General features: G+C 44.8%; 1 protein-coding gene across 1 annotated transcript; it reads left to right on the top strand.

Annotated features, from left to right (window-relative positions):
- The first annotated feature begins 4401 nt into the window (after positions 1–4401).
- On the top strand, positions 4402–12688 carry LOC120048538 (protoporphyrinogen oxidase-like). The gene is made up of 13 exons (XM_038994603.1): positions 4402–4485; positions 6124–6231; positions 6399–6533; positions 6700–6815; positions 6958–7090; positions 7184–7328; positions 7453–7646; positions 7794–7854; positions 8002–8120; positions 8246–8359; positions 10726–10875; positions 11837–11879; positions 12054–12688. Exons 2-13 carry the CDS (start codon positions 6145–6147, stop codon positions 12185–12187), a joined length of 1431 nt encoding a protein of 476 aa, XP_038850531.1. The 5' UTR covers positions 4402–4485; positions 6124–6144; the 3' UTR covers positions 12188–12688.
- Positions 12689–20733: the final 8045 nt, after the last annotated feature.

The raw sequence follows: 20733 nt of genomic DNA, 5'->3' as shown, positions 1-20733 counted from the left end.
GGGGGGGGAAAGCAGACAGACAGACAGACCGACCCTTGCAAGCTTTAGTGACATGTCATTTCAACAAACTGTATATTTTTAAAACATTTTATTTAACTTTTTATTTAACGAGCTAGATACATTATTTTTGTCTCCTGTTGTATCAAAGCCATGATGTGAGATGTCAGAGGCTCTGGATAATCTGAATGACTGGGTCAACGTTCTATATTAAAATCTAGATAACGTCTAAGTTTATTGGTTGCATACACAGATTTAAAATCAACTTTTAATTGTTACATGTGCCGAATACAACAGGTGTAGGTAGAGGTAGACCTTACAGTATAATTTTGGCAAGTCGTTTAGGACATCTACTTTGTGCATGACACAAGTCATTTTTCCAACAATTGTTTACAGACAGAATTTTTCACTTAAAATTCACTGTATCACAATTCCAGTGGATCAGAAGTTTGCATACACTAAGTTGACTGTGCCTTTAAACAGCTTGGAAAATTCCAGAAAATTATGACTATAATATAGAAAATGATGGCTATAGAAGCTTCTGATAAGCTAATTGACATATTTTGAGTCAATTGGAGGTGTACCTGTGGATGTATTTCAAGGCATACCTTCAAACTCATTGCCTCTTTGCATAACATCATGGGAAAATCAAAAGAAATCAGCCAAGACCTTAGAAAAAAATTGTAGACTTCCACATGTCTGGTTCATCTTTGAGAGCAATTTCCAAACGCCTGAAGGTACCACGTTCATCTGTACAAACAATAGTACGCAAGTATAAACACCATGGGACCACGCAACCATTATACCGCTCAGGAGTCAATGCTACCAAATACAATGCTACCAAATACTAATACCAAATACTAATTGAGTGTATGTAAACTTCTGACCCACTGTGAATGTGGTGAAAGAAATAAAAGCTGAAATAAATCATTCTCTCTACTATTATTCTGACATTTCACATTCTTAAAATAAAGTGGTGATCCTAACTGACCTAAGAAAGGGCATTTTTACTCGGATTAAATGTCAGGAATTGTGAAAAACTGAGTTTAAATGTTTTTGCCTAAGGTGTATGTAAACTTCCGACTTCAACTGTATCTCCAACAGTGCAGTAGAATGTCTCACAAATACAGTACAAATAAATATATATATATTTTTTTCTTCACCTTTATTTAACCAGGTAGGCCAGTTGAGAACAAGTTCTCATTTACAACTGCGACCTCGCCAAGATAAAGCAAAGCAGTGCGACAAAAACAACACAGAGTTACACATGGGATAAACAAACGTACAGTCAATAACACAATAGAAAAATCTGTATACAGTGTGTGCAAATTAAGTAAGGAGGTAAGGCAATAAATAGGCCATAGTGGCGAAGTAATTACAATTTAGCAATTAACACTGGAGTGATAGATGTGCAGATGAGGATGTGCAAGTAGAAATACTGGTGTGCAAAAGAGCAGAAAGAAAACAAATATGGGATGATGTAGGTAGTTGGTTGGATGGGCAATTTACAGATGTTCTGTGTACAGCTGCAGCGATCGGTAAGCTGCTCTGACAGCTGATGTTTAAAGTTAGTGAGGAAGATATAAGTCTCCAACTTCAGTGATTTTTGCAATTCGTACCAGTCATTGGCAGCAGAGAACTGGAAGGAAAGGCGGCCAAAGAGATGTTGGATTTGAGGATGACCAGTGAAATATACCTGCTGGAGCGCGTGCTACGGGTGGGTGTTGCTATGCTGACCAGTGCGCTGAGATAAGGCAGAGCTTTACCTAGCAAAGACTTATAGATGACCTGGAGCCAGTGGGTTTGGCGATGAATATGTAGCGAGTACCAGCCAATGAGAGCATACAGGTCACAGTGGTGCGTAGTATATGGGGCTTTGGTGACAAAACGGATGGCACTGTGATAGACTGCATCCAATTTGCTGAGTAGAGTGTTGGATGCTATTTTGTAAAGGACATCGCCGAAGTCAAGGATCGGTAGGATAGTCATTTTTACGAGGGTATGTTTGGCAGCATGAGTGAAGGAGGCTTTGTTGCGAAATAGGAAGTCGATTCTAGATTTAATTTCGGATTGGAGATGCTTAATATGATTCTGAAAGGAGAGTTTACAGTCTAGCCGGATACCTAGGTATTTATAGTTGTCCACATATTCTAAGTCAGAACCGTCCAGAGTAGTGATGCTAGTCGGGCGGGTGGGTGCGGGCAGCAATTGGTTGAAGAGCATGCATTTCGTTTTACTAGCGTTTAAGAGCAGTTGGAGGCCACAGAAGGAGTGTTGTATGGCATTGAAGCTCGTTTGGAGGTTTGTTAACAGTGTCCAAAGAAGGGCCAGATGTATACAGAATGGTGTCGTCTGCGTAGAGGTGGATCAAAGAATCACCCGCAGCAAGAGCGACATCATTGATATATACAGAGAAAAGAGTCGGCCCGAGAATTGAACCCTGTGACACCCCCATAGAGACTGCCAGAGGTCCGGACAACAGGTTTGACACACTGAACTCTATCTGAGAAGTAGTTAGTGACACTGTTGCCAACTTCTCAGTTAGGAAAGTAGCTATTGGCTGTCCTAAAAGTCGCTAGAAGTCGCTAAATGACGTTATCACCTAGTTTGCATAATTGGCCATGTGCATGTAATTGTGATGGATGCTGTAGGAGAGAGGAATAATGTCGTGAGAGAGACAAAAAGTGAGTAAAAAACACCCTAAATATGTTGAGAACTACAAATGAGCAAGCTATAGAGAGTGGCACACACAGCGAATAAGAAGCAGATATTTGAGGCCATACTCCTCCTTCAGCACTTTATGGACCCCATTGTTAATCTCTGTCATAACAGAGGCATTGTCAGTCCCTATCCCCAGGAGTTTCTCTTTTTTAAGACAACACTTCTCGAGGAAAGCCACAACAGAGGGCTATAGATTTGGCATCTCCTCCCTCCAACTCAACAAGCCCCAGAAACGTTGATACAATTGTCTGCTTGGTGTAACTAAAGTACCTTATCACAACCCCCAGGTACTTAGAAACACTTATATCCGTGGACTCATCGAGGAGGAGGCTGAAACGCTGGTCACCCACATCTGCGACCAACTTTTTCAGAAAGTATGGTGCTAGAACACCATTAATAATTTCTTTGCACTTTGTCCTGTGCATTTTGAAGTTGGTAGCAGCAGTGGAGTCTGAGAAAGCAGCTCTACATTCTTCTCCAATGTGATCACATGCCAGGATGGAACAGTGTTCAGTGATAGCTAATGCCATGGTGGCCTCAGCCTTTTTTGCAGTCAATGTTTTTAACCATAAATGGCAGCTTGTTTTGGGTGGAACTGTTATAAGGCTTTGCCTTTTGAGTATGTTTTTGAGTTGTCATGTGTTTTTTACATCACTAAGTTTGGCGTAGAAATCAGCCTTACAATACAGGCAGTATGCTCGTGTATCATCTCCAATAAACGGCTTCAATCAGCCTTTGAATTCAGGGTTTGATTCCCACTCCTTTCTGTATTTTTGAGTGTACAGTTTAGACTGAGACATGATGAGCTAGCCAGCTAGATGTTTAGCTTATGTCACAGAGAGGCACACACACACACAGTGGACAAGGTGAGTAAGTGACTGAGGCTGTGTGAGTCAAATACAGTGATTTATTTTTGTGCAGTGATTTATTTTAGACAAAGAACATTTTACATTTACATCCCGCCCTGAATGTAAGCCATGATCAGCCAGCGGCAGCTTCCCGCATGCGCAATTAATTTGCAGTCTGGACGTGGAGGGGTGAACATCTCCTGCTCTGACTGCAGCTGGGAGGGACTGCTGCGCGAGGACTGGGCCGCGTGTGAGTGCTTTGGGACAGGGGTGGAGGGTGGGGCCCACGGCCCACGGCCCACGGCAGCACCCGCTGCTTGTTGAGAAGAGTAAGAACGATACGTGCTTTCACATCAGAGTATCCAAAAGTCTCCAATAACACCAGAAAAAGTCGCTAGATTTGTCACTAGACGATTTTTAAAAAATGTGTCGCTAGAGGGGTCTGAATACTCCCTAAATATAGCGACAAAGTCGCTAAGTTGGCAACACTGGTTAGTGAACCAGGCAACGCAGTCATTAGAGAAACCAAGGCTGTTGAGTCTGCTGATAAGAATACGGTGACTGACAGAGTCGAAAGCCTTGGGCAGATTGATGAAGGTCGATGATAATCATTGTATGGTGAAGTTGTATCCAGTTTATGAAGTTATGGGTCATTATGGTTTTAATAAAATACATTAAATACAAATACCGCTGCAAATGAGTCATTTCATTTTTTTGCAATAAAAGAAAGCCATGTTGTAATTGCTTTCCCGTACACTAGATGGCAACCATACAGAAAGAACAAGCAAAGGATTTCCAGCAAAGAAGACAACATCGGTGATTGTAATTGGTTGTTCAAAGCAGCGACGAAGTCCTCTGTCATCAATGGTATGTCACGGAGGTTCATATGAGTCGTGACTCCAACTTTAGACCGCAAAAGGTAATTTCTAGACATTTCTACATTTATTCCAATAAGCATATCGTTATGTCTGTTTACCTCTCGTGAAGTTGTGCCTTCCTTTCCAATGTATGCTACACTTTTCCCCAGTTGTTTTGCATGCTAACCGGCTAACAACGTTTGCGGTTATTTTGAATGCATTGGGTAACACCTGAGAACAGGTGTTGTGAGCGAAGACTCCTTCAAAACTAACGTTACTTAGTTCCATCTGATATATTGCTGGTGTATTGTCATTTACAGTAAAACTGCACACAACCGAATGACTGCCTTTGGCCCCTACCGTAATTTGGCATCATGCCTTTGCACGTTCACTGGCCTTACTTATCTAACTAATTATTAGCTATCAAATCAAACTTTATTTGTCACATGCGCCGAATGCAACAAGTGTAGACCTTAACGTGAAATGCTTACTTACAATTCCTTAACCAACAGTGCAGTTCCAGAAGAGTTAAGAAAATATTGACCAAATAAACGAAAGTAAAAAGTAACACAATATCATCTTCAAGCTAGCTGTATTTAGGCTATTGCTGTATCCAGCTACTGCTAGGTATATGCTCAACTGGATCAAAGTGAAAACTGTCACTGACTGTACACAAAAGTATTTCTTTCAAGAAAGTACATTTCTCTTGTCTCTCTGAGTCTCCAGACAGCAAGCAGATTGAAAGGGGCTGTCATTATGTCATCATCTTATCAGGGGCCACCACCCAGACCCAACCCTCCTTCTCCACTCAAGATTAGTGGGAGACATAGGCTACAACTCTCTGAGTCAGTCATCTGTTTGATGAGTGAGAGACACCATCATATTGTTTTAGTAATGGGCCCTTGTAGCTAACTAAACTCAACTCTGTGGTGAAGGAAGTTTCTGATTATCTCCACCCACGGAGTTGAGCAGGGACCAGGCTTTGTGGAAGTCAGTCTCTGACTACATCGATTCACCCAAGGTTATTACTTTAAAAAATGTCAATTATGAAACACTTACCTTGTACCTATGTTTGTCTTCTGTAGTTGCGTGCCTTTCTTTGTCCATACTTTTTAACCAAACATTGGTCAAATACAACCACTGACCATTTCAACGTTTTCTATTTCTCAAAGATTGCTCTAAAACGTACATTACCCTGCCTAAACTGAGATTCAATTGGCACATTTTAGAGCAACAGAAATTAGGAAACGGTCGGTGGTTGTATTTGACGAACGTTGCATAACAAAGTATGGATTTCAGCAAACAGGCACGCAACTACAGAGGACAAATATAGGTACAAGGTAAGTGTTTAACAATTACAATTTTTAGAAGTATTGACCTTGAGCAAATCGATGTAGTCACAGCTGAATTCCACAAACCCTTGTCACTGCTTCACCCCGAGGGGAAGCTCAGCTTCAAAAACACTTCCTCATGGGGTCAAGTAGGCTTGGCCAGGCCTTTGACAGTTACCGGTCTGACAGTGTGCAGCTGTCCTTGTTTCCCCCCACTTTAACCAAAGCCAAGCTTGGTCACTTCACTGAAGTTTCTACTAACATTACTTGGCTTGCTCAGTTGCTCTTAATGCCATTTACACATTGATGCTTGAGGGATTTGTGTGGTACAGAATATACATTACAGCCCTGTTCTGTTCCATTGCACAGAGCTGGGCATCCTAGGGCCGAATGCAGAAGACAGTGGCTGTCCTGGGAGGGGGGATCGGGGGCCTGTCAGCCTGCTTCCACCTCAGCAAGAGCCCCCAGGTCTCCAAGGTAAATATCATTACCACAACTATCTCCACATATGCTGCAGGTAGACTACATCTCTACTGTAAGGCCAAACATACTGTAATTAAGCTGTTATTACACTACTGAGATGCCCACTAGGCCCTGCACAGGTACAACATTAGATTAATATCTCTCCCTGTCTGTCTTTGTAGATAGTGCTGCTGGAGAGGGATGGACGGTTCGGAGGCTGGCTAAGTTCAACTCGTAGGGAGGATGGAGCTGTGTTTGAACATGGACCCAGAGGGATACGACCTGCAGGAGCCATGGGACGAAACACACTCAACATGGTAGGCACTGTAAAGTGTGTGTGTGTGTGTGTGTGTGTGTGTGTGTGTGTGTGTGTGTGTGTGTGTGTGTGTGTGTGTGTGTGTGTGTGTGTGTGTGTGTGTGTGTGTGTGTGTGTGTGTGTGTGTGATTGAGAGTAGGTAAAAAATCAAAGTCTGTTTTCTACAGGTGGAAGAGTTGGGGCTGGAGAGCGAGGTCCTCCCAGTCACCTATGATCACGTGGCCTCTAAGAACCGTTACCTCTACGTGGGAGGCCAGCTACACAAGATGCCTTCTGGCTTAGGGTAAGGGGGTAAGGATGAGTGATAAAATAGTACCACGTTAGACACAAACAGCTATGTTCATGCATTCACAACATGGTGAAATGAATCAACTGTAGGTAGTCTGTCTATCCAAGTCACCCTCTGTCTCTCTCCCTCCATCCAGTGGAGTAGTGCGTACAGTCCCTCCGTTCTCTCGTCCTCTGGTCCAGAGCATTCTGAAGGAGATACTGATCAGCAGAGGAAAGGAGGAGGATGAGTCTGTTCATTCCTTCGTGTCGAGAAGGCTGGGCACTGAGGTGAGATGGAATTAAAAACAATACCCTAAATGATGTCCACACAACTTCCACATCAGTTCAGAGTGACAGTATGCTCCTCTTCTCTCTCTGCAGCTTGCAGACATTGCCATCGACAGCCTGTGCAGGGGAGTGTTTGCAGGGGACTGCAGGAAGCTGAGTGTGCGCTCTTGTCTCCCGCCACTCTACAACGCAGAGAAGGCCAGAGGTTCCATCATCCTGGGAATGTTGCTGGGCTCAGGTGAGAGAGAGTCCGCCAACACACCGACGCTACATAGGAATTCAGAGTCTTACATGTCCCCATAAGTCATATTGCTGACCTGTCTAATTAAGTAGATGAATAACAAGTGTGACTGTCCCCCCAGGCCCTGGACCAGACGTACCCCGCTCTACCCTGACCAAGAGGGCCGCTCAGGAGAACTGGGCCCAGTGGTCACTGAAGAGGGGCTTACAGAACCTTCCAGAAGCCCTGGAGGAGAGGATGAGGAATGGGGGACGTGTAGAGGTGCACAGAGACACCCCTGTGATGGGGCTAAGTACTAATGGCACCGGCTGGGAGGTGAGACTGCTGGAGACCTGGGGGTTGAGACGCATGTATGTGTACTGCCATTGCACTGGAGTTGTGGTGGTATATGTATTTTTAAGTTGTTTATTAAATCCAGTAAATTAATCAACTGATGTCTGTGCAATTGATTTTTTAACACAGATTCAACTGGAGGACGGCACCATCAAAGCTGATCATATCATTGCTGCTCTACCGGCAAAAGGTAAATTAACTTTTACTAAACTGGATCACTGAGCCTAAATCTTTTAACTTCAAACAGTGATTCTTAAATTCAGTCCCTGCTGTTTTGCCTGTGGACCTGGAAGCCTGTGTGGTTTTGGTCTTCAGTTGTGCTTATGTGTTGCTTTAGCTCTGGCCTCAGCACTGCCCTCTGCTGCACAGCCCCTGTCACAGCAGCTACTGGAGATCGCCACAGTGACCGTTGGTGTGGTAAACCTGGAGTACGAGGGTTCCGTCCTGCCTGTCACGGTGAGAACACTCAATGAGAATGAAGCAATTTGTTTTGGAAGATTCTCTGTTATTTTCTATGGATATGGGTGTGTTTCAGAATGTGTGTGTGTATCTAATGTGAGTGTTGTCTTGTGTGGCCTCAGGGCTTTGGCCACCTGGTGCCATCCTCAGAAGACAGAGGTCTCCTAGGGGTGGTCTATGACTCTGTGCCCTTCCCTCAGCACAACCGCACTGGAGGACCCACCACCAGACTAACAGTAAGAGACACACAATATATATGTACTATATTCTCTCTCTCATACACAAACAATTACAATGTGTGTGTTATAGGCCGTGCAAGAATGCTTTCCTATGTTAATAATGCACAGCATGGCAGGGACCAACCTTCCATGTATAAACTACAGTGGAACCCATCAACATATACAGTGTTCCGCTCAGCGTGAATTATACATGCTTTAGACAACAGGATGACAGATCTCCAAGTCACTTACAAACACAGTCCAGCCTCAGTCAGGCTTATGGGGTCATGTCACAAGGAGGTGGTGGTGGTATGAGTTTTCTATTTGGAATACCCTGGTGTGGAAGACATATAACTAACTGCAAATAGCCTCTGGTGCCATGTGACTTGACTTCTACAACAAATATCACTCCATTATTGATGTTCCTCCTCGACTTCTTAAGACATTATTTGTTTACTGGGCAGATGCCTGTTTCTCTAGACATGTATGCAAACAGACAAGCTGTTGGCCAAGGCAAATACGGTGCAGCCATCCGTGGGACTATATCTCAGTAGCCCTGAACTAGGCTGTTGTGGATTGTAAACTCAGCAAAAAAATAAATGTCCTCTCACTGTCAGCTGTGTTTATTTTCAGCAAACTTAACATGTGTAAATATTTGTATGAACATAAGATTCAACAACTGAGACATAAACTGAACAAGTTCCACAGACATGTGACTAACAGAAATGGAATAATGTGTCCCTGAACAAAGGGGGGGTCAAAATCAAAAGTAACAGTCAGTATCTGGTGTGGCCACCAGCTGCATTAAGTACTGCAATGCATCTCCTCCTCATGGACTGCACCAGATTTGCCAGTTCTTGCTGTGAGATGTTACCCCACTCTTCTACCAAGGCACCTACAAGTTCCCGGACATTTCTGGGGGGAATGGCCCTAGCCCTCACCCGCCGATCCAACAGGTCCCAGACGTGCTCAATGGGATTGAGATCCGGGCTCTTCGCTGGCCATGGCAGAACACTGACATTCCTGTCTTGCAGGAAATCATGCACAGAACGAGCAGTATGGCTGGTGGCATTGTCATGCTGGAGGGTCATGTCAGGATGAGCCTGCAGGAAGAGTACCACATGAGGGAGGAGGATGTCTTCCCTGTAACGCACAGCGTTGAGATTGCCTGCAATGACAACAAGCTCAGTCCGATGATGCTGTGACACACCGCCCCAGACCATGACGGACCATCAACGTCCAAATCGATCCCGCTCCAGAGTACAGGCCTCGGCGTAACGCTCATTCCTTCGACGATATACAAGAATCCAACCATTACCCCTGGTGAGACAACCGCGGCCCGTCAGTGAAGAGAACTTTTTGCCAGTCCTGTCTGGTCCAGCGACGGTGGGTTTGTGCCCGTAGGCGACGTTGTTCCCGGTGATGTCTGGTGAAGACCTGCTTTACAACAGGCCTACAAGCCCTCAGTCCAGCCTCTCTCAGCCTATTGCGGACAGTCTGAGCGCTGATGGAGGGATTGTGCGTTCCTGGTGTAACTCGGGCAGTTGTTGTTGCCATCCTGTACCTTTCCCGCAGGTGTGGTGTTCGGATGTACCGATCCTATGCAGGTGTTGTTACATGTGGTCTGCCACTGCGAGGACGATCAGCTGTCCGTCCTGTCTCCCTGTAGCGCTGTCTTAAGCGTCTCACAGTACAGACATACAGGCAATTTATTGCCCTGGCCACATCTGCAGTCCTCATGCCTCCTTGCAGCATGCCTAAGGCACGCTCACACAGATGAGCAGGGACCCTGGGCATCTTTCTTTTGGTGTTTTTCAGAGGCAGTAGAAAGGCCTCTTTAGTGTCCTAAGTTTTCATAACTGTGACCTTAATTGCCTACCGTCTGTAATCTGTTACTGTCTTACTGTCTTCCACAGGTGCATGTTCATTAATTGTTTATGGTTCGTTGAACAAGCATGGGAAACAATGTTTAAACCCTTTACAATGAAGATCTGTGAAGTTATTTGGATTTTTACGAATTATCTTTGAAAGACAGGGTCCTGAAAAGGGGACGTTTCTTTTTTTGCTGAGTTTAGTTCCATTTCTTCAGCAACGGTCTTATAGGTCCTTTAGGACAAAGGATGTTTGATGATTCATTTATTATTAAACTGGCTGGCTGGCATACAGTTTCCTAAACTCAGTCCTGGGGCCTCCCATGGGTGTACGCTTTGGTTTTTGCCCTAGCAGTACACAGCTAATTTTAAAAAAACAACTCATCAAGCTTTGATTATTTGAATCCGCTGTGTAGTGCTAGGGCAACAACCAAAATGTAGGACAGAGTTTGGGATAACCTGCTCTAAATGGTTGGGCTCATGGCCTTACTGTGTACTGCCTGTGTTCCCTAGGTGATGATGGGCGGGGCCTGGTTCCAGGAAGTGTTTGGGAATCCAGAGGAAGTGACCGAGCAGCTCCTCCTGGATAGGGCCACCAAGGCGGTGACATCACACCTGGGCGTTACCACACCACCTATCTGGAGCGTCGTTGCACTACTCAAGGTAAGACGTGTGAGCGAACTGTTTCACAAGTCTTCATTTGTGTTTCAAGAGACTTGAATCAAAAGCCTCTTCTTGTTCAATTTCATTCATTAACCACTGTGTCACCAGAGGCCCTCATTGGGCCCTGTATTCAGTTAGTATTCGAACCAACCAATGATGTTTTCAGTTGAGCTCCACTATGTCATAACTTATTCATGTCCCAGGGGAGAAAGACTGGAGCAAACAGATCAACAAGCCTGTTGATGATCACTATCTCACCAGATGGATGGCTCCTCTGTTTCTGTATTGGTCTTTCTCCCCCATTCCCTCTATGGAACTGGATAGGGAGGATGGAGAGGGGCACTGGGATGTTAGATCCTCTTCCCCTACTCCTACACACACCTTCACAGACACACACTACCCCAAGTCAGCTACATCAGTATTCATAGTGCTGCATCTCCCGGTTTCTAGCTCAAATCCTGATGTTTCCCTTGCACCAAGTCATTCCCCCTGTTGTATGCTAAGATGCTCTTGTCATTTATTTCATCAGCACCAACAAATCCTTTTCCATTTGTGTTATCTCTCTGCGCTCCCATGTCAACCAACAACCAGGCAGCAGAGATTGCAGGAAGTTTTGAGCAAGACAAATAGTTCAATTTGAATGGTATGGTCTGTATAGATAGACGACGCGATATTCACTTCCGAACTGACACTGTAGGGGAACAAATGTCCTATTTTTTAACATTTGTTGACAGGATGGATTCATCTTTCACTGCTATCTTCCATAAATGTGATCTGAGTGCCTGCTTTCCTGTCCAGTCACTCTTAGTTTTAACGTCCTCCACCATTTGTAGGCTGGTCTGTATGTGCTTAGCCAACTCCTTGGCATTATGATGATAGTTAAGCGATGGCTTTAGCTCATACAGGTCTGGGATCAGGAGAGCTAATATAATTGTCTTAATATGTAATTTATCTCCTGTAGGACTGCATTCCTCAATATTACCTTGGACACTGGAAACGACTTGGTAAGACGGGGACAGTCTTCATTTAATAGATTTAACTCTTTCTATTGTGCTGGGTATCTCTGATTGTGTGTTCTGTCTTATCTCTGTGCCCTGTACTGAAAAAGATGTATAATTTTTATAATATACCTATCTACTGTATATCTGTTGATTTGGGCTTGATTTTTCTATCAACAGAAAATATGAGACAATACATCAGAGACCACAATCTACCCCTTAGCCTGGCTGGGTCCTCTTATGATGGCGTCTCGGTCAATGATGTCATCTTCAGTGGACGGACGGCAGCAGAGGGCCTTGTGGGAAAAGTCTAACCAGACGTTCGGGTTCCCAACCATGGATATAAGCTTATATTGTGAAATAGATCTTGGTTTTTTCCCTCATCGCATTGCGTTGTACATTTAGTTTTGCTTTTACACAACTGTATCACAACCGGCCATGATTGGGAGTCCCATAGGGCGGTGCACAATTGGCCCAACGTCATCCGGGTTTGGCCGTTGTAGGCCGTCATTGTAAATAAGAATTTGTTCTTAACTGACTTGCCTAGTTAAATAAAAATACAAATAAAATGTACATACAACTTACTAGTCACCCTCTGCATTTAAGCCCTCTGCAAAGGGATGTCATTTTTTGCGCAATATTCCTGATTTATAAGCAGCATATTTATGAAGTTTTCCATTTCTATCTCATTTGGACAAAGTACAGATTGATCCTCTAGAGATGATTCTATGTCTGAGACATCACCACTAGCCTGGAAACCACGGGTAACCCACAGAACAGTTCTCATTCTAATAAAATATTGTTTTTGAAATCAAGGTCTGGATGAAAGTCATATGTCGTCACTACGTAAAATGGAACCACAATCTGAACTGTTTTAGGATGATTTGTCCCCGTAACCTTACTTCAAGGATTTCATTTTCCATGCAGTAGTTCAAAATGTAGAGTAACATTTTAAATTCAGGATGAGATTTCATATTTTAGTTATGGTGCCTTTTTGCTAAAAGAAATCACCACCCCTTCATGAATGTACAGGCATATTTCATGTGGGAGACATGTTAAAGATGTGATAATCAGTGGTGTGTATATCCCTACTCCAACTGTCCTTTCCAGCCATCCATTTTTTACCCTATTCTCTGTGACTATAGCAGACAAAAATCTGTTATTATTATTATGGTAAAGTATGTGCGCTGATGTTTCATCACCGTGGTAACAGAACTACACAGACTGATGTGATGATCTCGATATGGTGGTCAATCATATATTTGGAATCTAATTACGATAATGGAAACTTTAATTTATAAAGTGCACGTACAGTGGCAAGGGGATGGCTTGATAATGTATTTTTATACACGTTTATTAAATGAAACATTATTTGGAGAATGTTGCAGAGCAATAAATATGATGCTTTGTCATCTTGTTGTCTACGTCATGGACTGTCTCAGTGAAGGACAAATTGTCTGAAAAAAATATATATATATTTTTTGCCTGCATCATGTCCTTTTCAACTGACAGTGAATACCAATATGTTTTACTACCCAATGCCCATAGCCAAGGCCAGAGGAAAGAGCCTGCAGAGTAACAGCTTTACAACAGTGAGCTGATGACATATTTAGGCCACAAGTCACTTCCCTCTGATCTGCTTCACAGAATGAAATAAAACAACTTGAGGCCTTGAAAGTCAGTCGCATAAACGAGGGCGAGTCGAAATGAAGAGTGGCCCTGGCACGGTTAAGAGCTTTGCTTGACATACCAATTGGTTTCATGTAACCACTCTCAACGCTGGAGCAGACTTCCTCGTTGGTTTGGGGTCGAATTCAGGCATAACAGCAGCCTCTCACAGAAGTCCTCCACCTGCGAATCCGAGACCATTATTTTTTCCCAGTTGTGGGTGTGGTAGCGAAGCAACCTTTATTTGGATGCAATTAACATGTATTAATATTCATTACCATTACTCTCGAAAGTGGAATAACTGCTCTGGCGCACTGCATGAAAAAGAGGTGTGCTTCACCAGCACCCCACCAAAAGAGTGGCAGAGGCTGCAGAACTATCGTCAAAAGTCAGACGAGGCGCACTTAAAGGTTTCAGACGGCACGCATGCAGCATTCTAAACAATGGCGGCTGGCCGTCACTTATAGATGGCCTGGAAACAGTGGGTCTGGCGAAGAATATGTAGCGAGGGCCAGTCGACTAGAGCATACAGGTCGCAGTGGTGGGTTTTATAAGGGGCTTTGGTGACAAAACGGATGGCACTGTGATAGACTGCATCCAGTTTGCTGAGTAGAGTATTGGAAGCTATTTTGTAAATGACATCCCCGAAGTCGAGGATTGGTAGGATAGTCAGGTTTACGAGGGTATGTTTGGCACGGTGAGTGAAGGAGGCTTTGTTGCGAAATAGGAAGTCGATTCTAGATTAAATTTTGGATTGGAGTTTACAGTCTAGCCAGACACCTAGGTATTTATAGTTGTCCACATATTCTAAGTCAGAACCGTCCAGAGTAGTGATGCTAGTCGGGCGGGCAGGTGCGGGCAGCGAATGATTGAAGAGCATGCATTTGGTTTTACTAGCATTTAAGAGCAGTTGGAGGCCACGGAAGGAGTGTTGTATGGCATTGAAGCTCGTTTGGAGGTTAGTAACACAGTGTCCGAAGAAGGCCCAGACGTATACAGAATGGTGTCGTCTGCGTACAGGTGGATCAGGGAATCACCCGCAGCAAGAGCGACATCGTTGATATATACAGAGAAAAGAGTCGGCCCGAGAATTGAACCCTGTGGGACCCCCATAGAGACTGCCAGAGGTCCGGACAACAGGCCCTCAGATTTGACACACTGAACTCTATCTGAGAAGTAGTTGGTGAACCAGGCGAGGTCAGGCGAGGTCATTTGAGAAACCAAGGCTGTTGAGTCTGCCGATAAGAATGTTGTGATTGACAGAGTCAAAAGCCTTGGCCAGGTCGATGAAGACGGCTGCACTGTACTGTCTTTTATCGATGGCGGTTATGATATCGTTTAGTACCTTGAGCATGGCTGAGGTGCACCCGTGACCAGCTCGGAAACCGGATTGCACAGCGAAAAAGGTACGGTGGGATTCGAAATGGTCAGTGATCTGTTTGTTAACTTGGCTTTCGAAGACTTTAGAAAGGCAGGGCAGGATGGATATAGGTCTATAACAGTTTGGGTCTAGAGTGTCACCCCCTTTGAAGAGGGGGATGACTGCGGCAGCTTTCCAATCTTTAACATGTAATCGTTAACATAAACATGTAGGCTATGATTTTAGATTAATATGTAATTTATGAAATTATCAGTAGGACTGTAATCGGGGGGGGGAAATCGATGACTACACAAGTAATACAAGTTTATTTACAATGTTAATCTCGTTCTGCAGAGCAACCAGTTGTGCAGAGAGAGAGAGGTTCAGAGCCCAGTACAGGGAAAATAGAAAGGGACAGCGAAAGCACTGAAAATCCATTTGTATATTTTGCCTGTCCTCAGTCCAAGGATTTTGACTTATTTTTCCAGTATCACCCAAAACAAACCCCTCAAAGAGTAGTTCCCAATGTTTTCCACTCCAAAGATGGCACAAACAGAAAATGGCTGACATACAATGAAGTAACTCACTCCTTGTTCTGCTCAGTATGTCTTGCATTCGCAAAACCTTCAGCCAGTGATAGTGCATTTGTCAAAGGAGACATGCAGGCCTGGAAACATGCCCATCTGAGAGTACAGGAACATGAGAGAAGCAAGACCCATAGAGAAAGTGCAGACGCCTTTTTCCTCAGAGCCAGTAAAGCAGACATCCGTACCCTTCTGAGTGATAAGCAAATGGGAAATGTGGGCTTAGCTACAGAGGACACAGACACGAAGCTGCATATAACTTGGAAAACATGGCCGTCAATCATGGCAAGTTTCCTGAGCTTATATTGTTGCTAAGCAAATATGATGTCTGCCTACAAGAGCATGTTAGTGATTGCATTGAGAAGAGCAAGAAGCAGATGGGAAGTAAAGGAAGAGGGTCCTTGGTAACTATGATGTCCAAAACAACAGCAAATAAAGTAATTGAAGTCATCAGAATGTTGATTCAACAGACAATTGCTGTTGAAGTGAGAAAGGCAAGGATGTTCTCAATCAAATGGACACAACACAGGATTTAACATCCAAAGACCAGTGTGCAGTAGTTCTGCGATATGTCACTGATGTTGTCCACAAGAGACTCATTGCGGTCATTGACTGTGAGTCATCGACTGGACAGTACTTTGTGGACCTTGTGAAACAGACCCTTGAGAAGATGGACATAGATATCAAACAGTGTGTCGGTAATGCAACAGACGGAGCAGCTAATATGCAGGGACAACACAGGGGCTTCTCTGCATTGCTCACAGGAGAGTCTCCTAACCAAGTACACATATGGTGTTACTCACATGTCCTCAACCTTGTGCTAACTGACACCACTGGGGTTGTTGTGGCAAGTGAATCCCTTTTCTCACTACTGAATGACATTGCAGTGTTCGTTCAAGATTCCTACAAGCGCATGAAGCTATGGGAGGAAACCAGTGAGGACAGGAGACACAGACGGCTTGATGTAATTGGTGAAACACGCTGGTGGGCCAAAGACGAGGCCTTGAGGAAATTATTTGGAAGCTTTGCAAAGCCTGACTGTGCACTTTACACGGATGTGGTCATCACTATGGAAAGAATTGGAAAGGATGTGACCATAAAACCTGCCATCCGAAGCAAGGCCCAAGGGTACAAGGATGCTCTCCTAGGGTTAGCCTACAAAAGTAGCAGTCTGGTGGTTTGCGTGGCCTGGGATGGAGTCGAATTCCCGGCCTGAATTATTGTTTCAGTCCGCCCTTGATTCTAAACAACGTGGAACTCGGACATCTCTGACTTCCGACTTCAGTGCGTTCAAGACAATTGTGAATTCCCCCCGCCCCCCCCCCCCCCCAAAAAACGAGTTCCGTCTTGGAAAATAATTTAGGAATCTCTGGCATCTTTCTAGAACTCCAACCTGAAGATCACTGACGTCATGATTTGACCTGGTTTTTTTATCGGCTTCTCACCTTTGGATCCTTCTCTCCAAGGCCAATCACATCGCACCGAATATGGCTCTAGCATTCGTCTGCCAATCGTTCAGTGCGCTGTAGACGTCTGAGTGCTGACATTTTTCACACGATTCTACGAATAACAATTGGTGCTCAAATTACGTTCCGAGGTGCTAAGTACTCTCGGCCAGCGAACACTATTGGTGTGTCTCAGCCCTTTGGTGACAGCCCCATTGTGTTGGTTATCTAGGCTAATGCCCCAATTAATCAGTATTTATAGTACTCAAGTCATTATTCTTCCAATTCTACTTTGTTGAACAACAATGATGTGAGTGTTCTTCCTGTAGCAGTAATAATGCATTTTGATAATGCCATTTGAATTATTGTATTTGATGATTATTGATAACTGGGTGATGGAAGGCCTTTGCTGCTATAAAGCCTCAACTCTTCTGGGCAGGCTTTCCACTAGATGTTGAAACATTGCTGCAGGACATGATTCCATATATCCACAAGAGCATTAGTGAGGTCAGGTACTGATGTTGGGCGATTAGGCTTGGCTCGCAGTCGGCGTTCCAATTCATCCTAAAGATGTTCGATGGGGTTGAGGTCAGGGCTCTGTGCAGGCCAGTGAAGTTCTTCCTCACCGATCATCACAAACCATTTCTGTATGGACCTCGCTCTGGGCATTGTCATGCCACAAAATTGGAAGCACAGAATCGTCTAGAATGTCATTGTATGCTGTAGCGTTAAGATTTCCCTTCACTGGAATTAAGGGGCCTAGCCCGAACCATGAAAAACAGCCCTAGACCATTATTCCTCCTCCACCAAATTTTACAGTTGGCACTATGCATTGGGGCAGGTAGCTTCCAGAGGCAGTTTGAAACTCGATAGTGAGTGTTGCAACCGAGGACAGACAATTTTTACGAGCTTCAGCACTCAGCGGTCCCGTTCCGGTGAGCTTGTGTGGCCTACCACTTCGCAGTTGAGACGACGTTGCACCTAAACGTTTGCACTTCACAAGAACAGCATTTACAGTTGACCGGGGCAGCTCTAGTAGGGCAGAAATCTGACGAACTGACTTGTTGGAAAGGTGGCATCTTATGACGGTGCCACGTTGAAAGTCACTGAGCTAATCAGTAAGGCCATTCTACTGCCAATATATATCTTTGGAGATTGCATGGCTGTGTGCTCGATTTTATACACCTGTCATACCCGAATCTACTAATTTGAAGGGGTGTCCACAGACTTTTGTGTGTGTATATATATTAGAGGTGTATAATAAATTTCACATGCTGTTGTGCAAATGGAATAGACAACAGGTGGAAATTATAGGCAATTAGCAAGACACCCCCAATAAAGGAGTGGTTCTGCAGGTGGTGACCACAGACCACTTCTCAGTTCCTATGCTTCCTGGCTGATGTTTTGGTCACTTTTGAATGCTGGCGGTGCTTTCACTCTAGTGGTAGCATGAGACGGAGTCTACAACCCACACAAGTGGCTCAGGTAGTGCAGCTCATCCAGGATGGCACATCAATGCGAGCTGTGGCAAGAAGGTTTGCTGTGTCTGTCAGCGTAGTGTCCAGAGCATGGAGGCGCTACCAGGAGACAGGCCAGTACATCAGGAGACGTGGAGGAGGCCGTAGGAGGGCAACAACCCAGCAGCAGGACCGCTACCTCCGCCTTTGTGCAAGGAGGAGCACTGCCAGAGCCCTGCAAAATGACCTCCAGCAGGCCACAAATGTGCATGTGTCTGCTCAAACGGTCAGAAACAGACTCCATGAGTGTGGTATGAGGGCCCGACGCCCACAGGTGGGGGTTGTGCTTACAGCCCAACACCGTGCAGGACATTTGGCATTTGCCAGAGAACACCAAGATTGGCAAATTCGCCACTGGCGCCCTGTGCTCTTCACAGATGAAAGCAGGTTCACACTGAGCACATGTGACAGACGTGACAGAGTCTGGAGACGCCGTGGAGAACTTTCTGCTGCCTGCAACATCCTCCAGCATGACCAGTTTGGCGGTGGGTCAGTCATGGTGTGGGGTGGCATTTCTTTGGGGGGCCGCACAGCCCTCCATGTGCTCGCCAGAGGTAGCCTGACTGCCATTAGGTACCGAGATGAGATCCTCAGACCCCTTGTGAGACCATATGCTGGTGCGGTTGGCCCTGGGTTCCTCCTAATGTAAGACAATGCTAGACCTCATGTGGCTGGAGTGTCAGCAGTTCCTGCAAGAGGAAGGCATTGATGCTATGGACTGGCCCGCCCGTTCCCCAGACCTGAATCCAATTGAGCACATCTGGGACATCATGTCTCGCTCCATCCACCAACGCCACGTTGCACCACAGACTGTCCAGGAGTTGGCGGATGCTTTAGTCCAGGTCTGGGAGGAGATCCCTCAGGAGACCATCCGCCACCTCATCAGGAGCATGCCCAGGTGTTGTAGGGAGGTCATACAGGCACGTGGAGGCCACACACACTACTGAGCCTCATTTTGACTTGTTTTAAGGACATTACATCAAAGTTGGATCAGCCTGTAGTGTGGTTTTCCACTTTAAGTTTGAGTGTGACTCCAAATCCAGACCTCCATGGGTTGATAAATTTGATTTCCATTGATCATTTTTGTGTGATTTTGTTGTCAGCACATTCAACTATGTAAAGAAAAAAGTATTTAATAAGAATATTTCATTCATTCAGATCTAGGATGTGTTATTTTAGTCTTCCCTTTATTTTTTTGAGCAGTGTATATATATATACAGTGGGGAGAACAAGTATTTGATACACTGCCGATTTTGCAGGTTTTCCTACTTACAAAGCATGTAGAGGTCTGTAATTTTTATCATAGGTACACTTCAACTTTGAGAGACGGGGAGAGACAAAAATCCAGAAAATCACATTGTATGATTTTTAAGTAATTAATTTGCATTTTATTGCATGTCATAAGTATTTGATCACCTACCAACCAGTAAGAATTCCGGCTCTCACAGACCTGTTAGTTTTTCTTTAAGAAGCCCTCCTGTTCTCCACTCATAACCTGTACTAACTGCACCTGTTTGAACTCGTTACCTGTATAAAAGACACCTGTACACACACTCAATCAAACAGACTCCAACCTCTCCACAATGGCCAAGACCAGAGAGCTGTGTAAGGACATCAGGGATCAAATTGTAGACCTGCACAAGGCTGGGATGGGCTACAGGACAATAGGCAAGCAACTTGGTGAGAAGGCAACAACTGTTGGCGCAATTATTAGAAAATGGAAGTTCAAGATGACGGTCAATCACCCTCGGTCTGGGGCTCCATGCAAGATCTCACCTCGTGGGGCATCAATGATCATGAGGAAGGTGAGGGATCAGCCCAGAACTACACGGCAGGACCTGGTCAATGACCTGAAGAGAGCTGGGACCACAGTCTCAAAGAAAACCATTAGTAACACACTACGCCGTCATGGATTAAAATCCTGCAGCGCACGCAAGGTCCCCCTGCTCAAGCCAGCGCATGTCCAGGCCCGTCTGAAGTTTGCCAATGACCATCTGGATGATCCAGAGGAGGAATGGGAGAAGATCATGTGGTCTGATGAGACAAAAATAGAGCTTTTTGGTCTAAACTCCACTCGCCGTGTTTGGAGGAAGAAGAAGGATGAGTACAACCCCAAGAACACCATCCCAACCGTGAAGCATGGAGGTGGAAACATCATTCTTTGGGGATGCTTTTCTGCAAAGGGGACAGGACGACTGCACCGTATTGAGGGGAGGATGGATGGGGCCATGTATCACGAGATCTTGGCCAACAACCTCCTTCCCTCAGTAAGAGCATTGAAGATGG

This window comes from Salvelinus namaycush, chromosome 5 (assembly GCF_016432855.1).
Source record: "Salvelinus namaycush isolate Seneca chromosome 5, SaNama_1.0, whole genome shotgun sequence".
Lineage (NCBI taxonomy): Eukaryota > Metazoa > Chordata > Actinopteri > Salmoniformes > Salmonidae > Salvelinus > Salvelinus namaycush.
Note: the sequence above shows the minus strand (reverse complement) of the source record. Positions and strands in the feature narration are given on the sequence as shown.